General features: G+C 38.3%; 1 protein-coding gene across 1 annotated transcript in view; it reads left to right on the top strand.

The window, feature by feature from the left end:
* Nucleotides 1-10,880: 10,880 nt before the first annotated feature.
* rsu1 (Ras suppressor protein 1) overlaps nt 10,881-12,191 on the top strand; it is a 208,963-nt gene continuing 207,652 nt past the window's right edge. Inside the window, exon 1 of the mRNA XM_063044180.1 lies at nt 10,881-11,019. Coding sequence (XP_062900250.1) covers nt 11,002-11,019 — 18 coding nt within the window. The 5' untranslated portion in view covers nt 10,881-11,001. The remainder of the gene's footprint in view (nt 11,020-12,191) is intronic.

Here is a 12,191-nt window from a genome sequence, read left to right as displayed (position 1 = left end):
CACAGTTTATTTTACTTTCTGGGCATGATTTTTAAATTCATTAACTATTCCCGGTTACAGATTTCCATTCTGATACTGTATAGCATGCCTTTGCAAATATTCTGCAATCTGATTAGTTAAGGAGGTACCGATTGTTTTCTGGTGCTGATCCCCTGTAAACAGTGTCATAGTGTGATACATTTCTATTCATTGTCAGAATTGGTGCAACTACTCAAAGAAACTCTTTGATAATGTGTTTAGTCACTGTTGACAGCACTTTGGGTCAGTGAGGACATCTCCTGGGGACTTATTTGAATCACGCTATTATATCTTTTAATGTATTGGTTGTACTTTCATAAACATCAGTTAACTTACTATAAATAATTTGAGAATTGCATTAAAATAAGCAAACTTGTTTGAAGAATAATTTATAAAATGAGTTAAAAACCTGTGACATGGCACTCTAACACAGTCTAAAATTGAACCAAGCAACATACACAAAATGCTGGAGGAACCTAGCAAGCCAGGCAGCATCTTTGTAAAAAAACTACAGTCGACGTTTCAGGCCAAGACCCTTCAGCAGGACTAAAGTTGAACCAGACAGTTCATTCAACCCTAGTTTTCTATGTGCCACCAAGATTAGCATAGCCTACAGTTCCAACATTTGGACTGAATATTCTTCATCTGACTCCACCTTGCCTCAAGGCATCTGCCGCTGAAATCTTCAAACATGTCCTTGCTACATCTTATTTGTTGCAAGGCACATCTGACATGCCCCCCTCATTTCACCTTACTTTACTGCCAGTGCCCTAACTTGCTCCTTTAATCCACACGCTCTTGGATTTTAAAATTCACATTCTCATTTTCAAATCTATCTGAATAGCACTCTATTTTCTGTAATCTAGAAGAGATCAAAGAAAACTTCTGTTCCTCCAGTTCTTCCTTCCTGATCATTCAGATCTCTCTGTTGGCAATTGACCCTTCAGCTAACTTCTGGAATTCTTTCCCTTTTGCTTCCTTACCTGTAATTTCTTCCTTAAAACATTCTACAGATTTATCTCCTTCGCCAGACTTTTCGTCCAGCTCTATTTTCCAATGGAGTAGATGGAGGGTCAAATTTTGATTAACAATCCTCTTTAAGTATCTTGAGGGTCATTTCTACATTAAATTCCTCAATAACTTTTGGGTCTATAATTCTTCAATCCTCATTAAAGCAATTCAGTACAGAGGATGCTTGTACCTTTTATGTAAGGCCTTCAAGAAGCTACATCTGCTGTACACAACTGCCAAGGCATTATGTATGATAGAATCAAGATTACATATTGAAAAGTGCACAAAGTCCTTTCCTCCATTATGTTGAGGAAACCATGCAGGCTGTGGAATATTGGAGTCCGAGTTCAGCAAAAATGAAGTAAGAGTCATAGTCATTTAGCATGAAGCAGGCTAATTGGTCCACCAGGTCCACACAAACAATCAGCATTCACTTATACCAATCTGATGATCCCATTTTATTCTCCACACATACCTGGCGACTCCTCTCAGTTTCAACTGCTCAGCTACACAATAGGACCAATTTACAATGACTAATTAAGCCACTAAACTACACACTTTTTGGGATGGAGTCACAGAACATTACAGCACAGAAACAGGCCCTTCAGCTCATCTAGTCCAGGCTAAACTATTAATCTGCTGAGTCCCATCGACCTGCACCTTCCGTAACCCTCCCATCTATGTACCCATCCAAATATCTATTAAATGTTGAAATCAAACCTAAATTCACCACCTCCACTGGCAGCTGGATCCACACTTTCATTACCCTGCATGAAGATGCTCCCCTCCTGATCCTTTTAAACAATTCATCTTTCATATTTAGCCCAGGACCTCCTGTTTTAGTCTCACCCAACTTGCATTTACCCTATCTATACCCCTCATACTTCTGTATACCTCTGACAAATCTCCCCTCATTGTCCTACACTTTAGTGAATGAGGTACTAACCAGAATTTGGGATGTGGGAAGAAACCAGAAAAAACCCATGCAGACACAGGGAGAACATGCCAACTTCACAGAAGGCAACTTAGATGAGGTCTCTGCTACTGTGGCTAGAGAGGATGAGATATTTACCTGTGGGTGACCAGTCATATTAAGGGAAGGGCAACATCAAGTTGGACACAAGATTAGCTGTGGAGGTATCAGGCATATTCTGTTCGTACATGGGGGGCGGGGGCGGTAAAGAGGGGAGGTAGAGGCATTTGTGGGTTGGCAATACTATCAGGACCCCTAATGGCACTGTGAGAAAATTACTGTTAGTACCTCCCTGCTAGTACATTGCCAGCAGACAGTAGTTCCCTGTAGTTAACACAAAAATAACCTGAGGCTCAAAGGAAGCATTAAAAACAATTCTGAGTGTCCCATCTGTCCTCCCCTGTAAAACAGAGCATACACTTATCTAAACTGAGAGACAAAGGAGGGGTTCACATCTATGGGCAAATGATAAGCAGGTGATAGTGCTGGAATTTTAAAAAAGTATCTAGATCTCTCAACCATCAGCCTCAGAACCCAAATGAGAATGACATGCTGAGTTTGGAGGTCTTGATTTCTTTTTTCAAGTGACTTCAAGATATGTATTGGACATATCACTGTGAATGTGTGGAAGTGTTCTTCCACATACCAACCAAAGGATCCAACTGCATACAGCGACTAGCTTTCGGATTAAATTCCGTAATATAGTAGTCAAATCACTGCACTGTGCAAACTAATTTCTAGTTCATATTGTATGGTATCAGTTTTCTCATGTAAGCAAACAGTTGCCTTTCTATAGAGCTTTACTGTCAGTGCAGCATTTCTTTCAGTGCAGATAATGTTGTCAGATCTGGAAAATTTGATTAGTTTATCCAGTTGTTACCTCACATATTTTCCACGGATGTTATCAGCATTAGCGGCCTTGAATGACTGATTTTAAAATATAAAACAAAATGTTTGATACAGTATATCTGTGGAAGTAAGTCCAAACTTATAAGAGTCATTTATGTTTGAGTAAATTAGCTTAATGGATTTCTTGTTCAAAGCTGGACTGTGAATATCATGAGATTGGATGAGATTGGCACTTACTTACTTTTTGTTTGTTCATTGTGTAGTATCTGATCAGTAAGATCACAAAGTGCATTCATACTCGTGCTGTCTTTATTCATAATTTTCTTACAGGGAAGAAACATTGATCCTTTTATTTCTGCATCACATGTGTTTGTGAAATTCCATGCTGAAACTGTGGCCAAACCATCTGGATTCAGAATAACTTGGACCAGTTCAATGGATTTGTGACGAATAAATTATTACACATAACATGTATTAGATTACCATCATTTTATTGAATTTAAATTGTTTGAATAAAAATTGTGAAATAAGTAATTTGAGTGCTGGCCAAAGAAAAACTTGTTTACAAATCTAGCTTTACAGTAGTTACAAGTGTGAAATAATACTTCAATTTGTAGGAAGACTAGTGCTTTTTATGATGCCGTTTCTAGAATGTTATTCCAAATAATACAATGTTAATGTTACTTTAGAAGGAAAACAGAACAAGAGAGAATAAAGGAATTAGACACTTGACAAAATTTAAATGTAAACTTTAGGAGTAAGTTAATGACATTAATTTGCTTAAGGGAAAATGGATATTACAAAGTCTATTAGTTGGAAAGAATATATGCTTAATTCTTTAGAGTGCAATATTATGTATGTAAAATTGGAATGAACTTTCCTCAATACTGGTGATTTTTTTTTAATGTTAAAGTTTGACTGAGTATTACAATGATTAATAAAGAGAATCATTTTATGAATGGTTACTACAAGTATTATTTGTATCGATGTCAAATAATAAGTCTATGAAAAGAAAAAGAAAAAAATTGCCAGCATGTATTTATATTTTAATATGATTTTCTCTGAAGAGATAAAATGAATATTGTGTCATTGTCAGGAACCAGAATTGTAAGTCAGATAACACAGATTATTCTCAGTAGCAGTGTTCTAATGAGCAGGTTGATAGATGTATTGTCTTTAGATCTGAACGTATTCTACAGTTGAATTCAGAAGTTTACAGACACCTTAGCCAAATACATATCTCAGTTTTTCACAATTCCTGACATTTAATCCTAGAAAACATTCCCTGTCTTAGGTCAGTTAGGATCACTACTTTATTTGAAGAATGTGAAATGTCAGAATAATGGTAGAAAGAATGATTTCTTTCAGCTTTTATTTCTTTCATCCCTTTCCCAGTGGGTCAGAAGTCTACATACACTTTATTAGTATTTGGTAACATTGCCTTTAACTTGCTCAACTTGGGTCAAACGTTTTGGTTAGCCTTCCACAAGCTTCTCACAGTAAGTTACTGGAAATTTGTTCCATTCCTCCAGACAGAACTGGTGTAACTGAGTCAGGTTTATAGGCCTCCTTGCTTGCACATGCTTTTTCAGTTCTGCCCACAAATTTTCTATCAGATTGAAGTCAGGGCTTTGTGATGGCCACTCCAATACCTTGACTTTTTGTCCTTAAGCAATTTTGCCACAACTTTGAAGGCATGCTTGGGGTCATTGTCTATTTGGAAGACCCATTTGCGACTGAGCTTTAACTTCCTGGCTGAAGTCTTGAGATGTTGCTTCAATATATCCACATAATTTTCCTTCCTCATGATGCCATCTATTTTGTGAAGTGCACCAGTCCCTCCTGCAGCAAAGCACCCCCACAACATGATGCTGCCACCCCCATGCTTCAGGGTTGGGATGGTGTTCTACGGCTTGCAAGCCTCACCCTTTTTCCTCCAAACATAACGATGGTCATTATGGCCAAACAGTTCAATTTTTGTTTCACCAGACCAGAGGATGTTTTTTCAAAAAGTAAGATCTTTATCCCCATGTGCACTTGCAAACTGTAGTCTGGCTTTATTATGGCAGTTTTGGAGCAGTTGCTTCTTCCTTGCTGGGCAGCCTTTCAGGTTATGTCGATATAGGACTCGTTTTACTGTGGATATAGATACTTGTCTACTTGTTTCCTCCAGCATCTTCACAAGGTCCTTTGCTGTTGTTCTGGGATTGATTTGCATTTTTCACACCAAAGTACATTCATCTCTAGGAGACAGAATGTGTCTCCTTCCTGAGCGGTATGACGGCTGCGTGGTCCCATGGTGTTTATACTTGCGTACTATTGTTTGTACAGATGAATGAGGTACCTTCAGGCGTTTGGAAATTGCTCTCAAGGATGAACCAGAATTGACATCATTTTACGACCTCAATCCAATTGAAAATTTGTGGGCAGAACTGAAAAAGCGTGTGCGAGCAAGGAGGCCTACGAACCTGACTCAGTTACACCAGTTTTGTCTGGAGGAACGGAACAAAATTCCAGCAACTTACTGTGAGAAGCTTGTGGAAGCTTGCAAAACGTTTGACCCAAGTTAAACAATTTAAAGGCAATGCTATCAAATACTAACAAAGTGTATGTAAGCTTCTGCCCCACTGGGAAAAGGATGAAAGAAATAAAAGCTGAAATAAATCATTCTCTCTACTATTATTCTGACATTTCATTCAAATAAAGTAGTGATCCTAACTGACCTAAGACAGGGAATGTTTTCTAAGATTAAAAGTCAGGAATTGTGAAAAACTGAGTTTAAATGTACTTGGCTAAGGTGCATGTAAACTTCTGACTTCAACTGTATGTTTCATAGTTATTCATGAAGTGTGAAGCAAACTGTCTGCTGATCTTGGGGGTGAGGAAGGAATGAATTGACTGCAGAAGTTTAAAACTAGAGCAGTAATTGAAGAAAGCCAAGCCTAAGATGCACCAACACTGCCCAGTCCTTTTGTGCCAGACACATCCAGAGAGGTTTTATTGATCCAGTGAGAAAAGGAAGCAGCAAGTCTCAGGAGGTTAGGAAAGAAAAGATAACTGAAACATGAAGGGCAGAGATCGTCTTTACAGCGGATGAGCGGTATGGCCCCAGGTGAGACAGTTATTATTGGAACATAAAAATATCTATTGACTACTCAGTCTCTTAAACCAGATGCACTGTTCAATCAAATTTTCGATGAAGATTTATCAAACTTCTTTTATCCTCAGTTCATCCACTTCTTTGATGCCCTTATCTAATAAAGATCTGTCAACTTATGCTGACATGAAACCTTTTTCTCTATTTCTTACATGACTGATGATTAAGGTTAAAAAAAGTCAAGATTCAAGATTGTTTAATATCACTTCCAGTACACAAGTGTAAGTGTAAAGGAGAACAAAATAAATGTAACTCTGGATCTGATGCAGCACACAAAAAAAAACACAATGAATACACATAAATACATATTCATGTTTTGATTAATTAAAACCATTAAGTTAAAAAAATACTTAAGCTAACCTCTGAAATGAAGGTCAGTTGTGTGATGAGCTGCTAAAGTTGGTGTAAAGTTGAGGGACCTGATAAAGAGTACAAGCAGATCAGCTACTTATGAGATGCGCTTGGACTTGAAGACAAGACCAGGGGCAAAGCAAGATGTAAGATACACTGGTACCCTGAAATGGTGTTATTTCCAGACTGCTGATTCATTATTGTGCTCTTGATCCTGGAGTCTCACTCCCTGTAGATTAAAAATTACATTTGTTTGAATTCTGCGTGCAATGCTAGAGACCAGGTGCAACAGTCTCAGCACTACATGGCTTAGTGTGGTCTGAGCCACCAAGGTAATGTGTAGAGGCAGCCTATTACGAACTCTTTTGGCGATGATTTAGTTAGCCCTCTCATTCCTGGAACCACATCGTTAGTGCATCTAACCTCCTCTGATGCCAACCGTGAGAACTGCTATTGGGTAGGCCAGAGCAAGCAGCAAGGCCTTTCATTGCCATGCTGTGGGAACCTGGGCTGCACCCTAATGGTGCAGTCAGTGCAGACATTGAAGGGAACTGACAGCACCTCCTCCATGTGATGGTAAACTGTCAAGTACAATGGAAGGTGTTGTGTTCCCCTCTCCTTGCTTGGTTACATGAATCTCCCTAGCCAGGAGATATCTCTATGGAAATGAGCTGAGTGATGATTGCCGGACATGGCTGCAGGAGAGCCAGTGGAGGGATGAACTTTCAACATGATTCCAGGCTAAGCAGCCCTGACAGTAACATACCTCTTCATAAACACAAAATAATCTGCAGATGCTGGGGTCAAAGCAACACTCATAACATGCTGGAGGAACTCAGCAGGTCGGGCAGCATCCGTGGAAAAGATCGGTCGACGTTTCGGGCCGGAGCCCCTCGTCAGGACTGAAGAGGGAAGGGGCAGAGGCCCTATAAAGAAAGTGGGGGGAGGGTGGGAAGGAGAAGGCTGGTAGGTTCCAGGTGAAAAACCAGTAAGGGGAAAGGTAAAGGGGTGGGGGAGGGGAAGCAGGGAGGTGATAGGCAGGAAAGGTGAAGAAAGAATAAGGGAAAGCACAATGGGTAGTAGAAGGAGGGGGAACCAAGAGGGAGGTGATAGGCAGCTAGGGGAGGGGAGCAGAGTGACATAGGGATAGGGGAAGGGAAGGGGAGGGAATTACCGGAAGTAGGAGAATTCTATGTTCATACCAAAGGGCTGGAGACTACCTAGACAGTATATGAGGTGTTGCTCCTCCAACCTGAGTTTAGCCTCATCATGGCAGTAGAGGAGGCCATGTATGGACATATCTGAATGGAGTAGGAAGCAGAGTTGAAGTGGGTGGCTACGAGGAGATGCTCCCAGGGCTATGATCGACCATACAAACATAGGATGGGTTTCCCAGCTGTTGTGCTACTACAGTCATCTTCTGCCATGTAGGGGCTCAACACTGTCACTTCCTCTGCATCTTTTAGAGAAATCAGAGTGGTTGAGTTAAATATCCTGGTTTACTACCTTAGTTGACCTGTTTTTATTTAAACTTCTAACTGGGTGGCTACAATCTGACTAGTAAACTGTTTAGATTACAAACAGTTCTTAGGAATGGAGCCCTGTCATAACCTCAAGATCTGTATATAAAATGCAATTGTGATGGTTTGTGTGGTTCTTGTGATGGTTTCGATGATGTTCTCATTTGTAGGAACACAAATTGAGGGTGACTGACCTGCAGTATCTGTCAGTGTGTTCCAGACCAACCTTACTGTCTTCAGCAGTCACACTCGAGAATCTCCTGCCCAGTACAATCTCAATATGAACACATACACGAATAGAGATGCATCATAGATGGAGATGCAATAACTCCTTGTTGCCATTTAGGGAGGCAAGTTCTATCCAGCTACTAAAACTCATTGTTTAAAAGACGTCGCTGCAAAAATGGCTCACCAAGTATGAAAAATGTGGTTATTTGCCTTCACAAAGTAATTTAATCTAAGAAAACATAGCTTAAAAATCTCAGTTTGCGAATACCAATTCCCATTTTATCTGGAGTGGGGCGGGGGGGGAGAAAGGTGGGTATTACATCTCATTCATAACAATCCTGAAATCTTTACTCAAATTTCTGCAGATATTGAAGTGCTCTTTATGTAAGAATATACTCTGGATATTAATATTTTCACATTGATTAAATAATTTACAGAAAAACATTGTACTCAGAATAAAATACGCAGGATTCCCCATCCTATTTATGAAGCCCTGGCTACTTATTCCAAACAGACAAGACTATTCGAAATTTAACACTTTAAATTTTATATTACAAATTCATAAATTGCATTCTTGATTTAATCTATAATACGCCACTTTGTAATTATTTGTATTTTAATGAATTCCTTAAGAATTCCCATTAACAAACATCTCTTAAATGTGACAATAACATCCTATATTCATTATGATTTGCCAAAATAATTTTCTGAGATTTGATAGAGGTGGCACGGTAGCATAATGGTTAGCACAACGCTTTACAGTACAGGCCACCCAGGTTCATTTCTTGCAGCTGCCCTTGAGAACTTTGTACATTCTCCCCATGACCGTGTGGGTTTCTCTGGGTTCCCCAGTTTCCTCCCACAGTCCAAACACGTACCAGTTGGTAGGTTAATTGTTCATTGTAAATTGTCCTGTGATTAGGCTCAGAATAAAGATTGCTGGGCTGCATGACTCGAAGAGTTGAAAGGGCCTATTCCACCGATAGCTCAATAAATAAATGAATTAATCACTAGATAGATGGACAGATAGATAGATATTAAGGGAACAGTTCATTATGTCTTCTTTGAACAAAAGAATACACATCACTTTGTAATGTCATAGAAACCAAATCAATCCCAGATTATGTCATACCTAGGATCATTTTAGTAAAATATAGTGAATGTATGAATTATTCCATTATTATCACATTTAGGATTTGCTCATTAATAGGAAATGAGCAGATTCTTTAGGAATTCATAAGAAATATCATAAAGAAGCACAGTTTTAGATTAATATAAATAATGAACATGGGCATAAATATTTAATCCTCCTGTTATTGACTGCATTCATTGAATTTATTTGTTATGTCATTGGGGATGTTTATTTTTCCAGCTTGGCAGGTTACGGAGCTGTATCTAGATTTTTCCGTAAAGGAGCACAATTCTTCCTGCACAATATATACTGAAAATCCTACCTTTATGCAAATTACAATGTAGAAAAATAATATAGTAGTTTTAAAATGGGTGTTTCATTACACCTGCCCCAATTATTCCCTAATTCTTTCACCCAAAGGCTATCATTGATCTTGAGGATTATAAGTAAATTTTCACTTTGTAGAAAGTGCAAACAGGTGATAACAAATTCGCAATTACATCTCTCACCATTGTCAATGAATTTATTCTCTGATGAGATACTGCTTTGGAGACAATGAAACGTGATAACAAACACAAGAATATAGTAAATAGCATTCGAAAAAGAACTGAATTGTGGACTCCTCCAAACTGACATTACCTGTTATAAAAGATATTTGCTATTGTCAGACAAAAGTAGCAAGCTGCAAGATTTTAACGGGAAACATACATTCTTGTCATTATTTACAGAGAAATGCTGTAGCGGGAAAAACAGAAAATGCATTTTGTAGTTTCTGATAATACAGCTATTCAATGGCAGCTTACCAGTACACAGGAACAATGACAATGAAACCATGACACTTCCAGCAAAGTGAGGTGACTGAAAGCAGGAGTCAGTACCTTTGTTTTCAGATGTATACAGGCAGGACCGCTGTCAATCTCTGACTGCCACTCATTTTGATAAGTAGTAATAGGAAGTCAGCTTTACTCCATCTCTTGAAAAGAGAACTGTATCACATCTGTACGATGATTTAGGACTTTACAATAAATACAGCATTTCACACCTGTATCAGTTAAAATATCGAGACAGTTTTAGAGCCATAAATTTAATATAACTGCAGCTCAGAAGATTCTAGAAACTAATAATGTTTAGATCCTTCTGCTAACATTAACAATATTGAGCTAAGATATTTGAAAATGTCAGCAGGAATGAAAGTATGAACTAATCTAATAAAATGAGGAAAAAAACTGAAACTGAAGTAAAAAGCTACAATTGAACTGACAATGGTTATTTCCAACCTTCTTCATTTCAATCAAATAATTTATTACTCTTCACTTTATTGTTGTTAGGTTGAAATTTGAAATAAAACTTTACATATTTGGGAAGGATAGGATAGCATAAATCTGTTTAAATAATTTATTCATTCACTTTAATCACACCCAACCGTACAAACTGTTTATTCTTTCTCCTACCCGTGTATGTTTTCATGTCCTTGCTGATGTTTATACTTGGGCTTTGCAAACATTGGCTTCATTTCTGAAAGGCTTCTAACACACATCTGTTCCTGTCAAAAATAACCAAGTGCTAAAATTGGAGCCACTTCAAATTATCAGCAGCGCTGAGAAAATTGACCTTTCTGCATCAAGGAGGGTGTATGCTGGAAAGAAAAGACTTACACAGTTGTTTATTGCTGGAACAGAAAGAAGGCGACAGGGAGTTTTAGGCTGTACACTTTCTTCCCCCTTATGTGGTCTCCAGGGTCCTACAGCAAAAAGGTTCAATCATGTGTCTGCCTAGAAAGGTAAGCAACGCTTCTTTTCTGAAATAGCCAGCAGAAGTCTAATATTTAGCTCCCAATAACAAATAGTAATTATTTTAAAATAAATGCTTGTCAATGTGAAATATGAAGTATAAGTACAGAAGCTGAGATGTCTTGTTTAAGGTTCCAATATTAATTATGTTTTGATTAAAAAAACACTGTGGTCTTCTAAATGTCAGTGTATTTTTTGAGCAAAGTTTTCATTCAAAGCACGTGGACTGAAAGAGGCATGATACGCTACATTTATATACTACCCTTCAGGTTGCCCCACGGTACCCTGCAGCCACAGAATTCCTTTTGAAATGTATTAGTATTTAATGTAGTCAGCATTTAACTGGGTGCAACGATGTTCTAAGTAAAAGAAACAAACAGAAAATATACGTTGGTGGTGCTGGTTGAGTGATAATTTTGCTCAGTAGCAGAAGAACTCTGATACTCTTTGCCAAATAATATAATGGATTTGTTTACTCCCACCCGAAATCTCTAGCAGAGCCTGAATTTGACACTTCATCGGAAGAACAGAAACTCTGACAATGTAGATTATCCTCAGTACAATATTCAAATGTCAATTTACAGCTTGAGCCCACAACTTCTGATCACAGGAGAGAATACTCCCACAGAGGCAGTGTGTTTCAAAACGTTCCGACTTCAATTCTTAATCCACTTCTTAGAAGATAATAATTTGAACTCCTGAATGGTCAACCCCATTTTTCTGAAATTGTAGCTTCTGGCTGTAGACAATCCAGAAAAGGGAACCATCCCATATTCACCCTGTGAAGGTGACTAGACTGGTAACACTTGATATACTTCAATGAGATCACCTCTCATTCTTCTAACGTTTAGTGAGTGTGGACACAGTATACTCATAGAACTCTCTCCTCATAGAATAATCCCACCTTCCTGGGAAGCAGTTTGGTGAATCTTCACTCCACCTGTTCTATCAAAAATATATCCTTCCTTTTGGTGGGGAGATCAGACACAATATTCCAGTTACAATCTCATCAGGGTTTTAAAAAATTAGAACACGGTACCCTCTAGTTTTATACTCATATTTTCCTGTAATAAAGGACAATATTTACCTTCTTAAACATTTGCTGTATCTGCATATTAACTTTTAGTGATACATTCAGAAGGACATTCAGGCCATTCTGAAC

The sequence above is a fragment of the Mobula hypostoma genome, chromosome 3 (genome assembly GCF_963921235.1).
Source record: "Mobula hypostoma chromosome 3, sMobHyp1.1, whole genome shotgun sequence".
Lineage (NCBI taxonomy): Eukaryota > Metazoa > Chordata > Chondrichthyes > Myliobatiformes > Myliobatidae > Mobula > Mobula hypostoma.
This window is presented reverse-complemented; position numbering and strand designations above follow the sequence as displayed.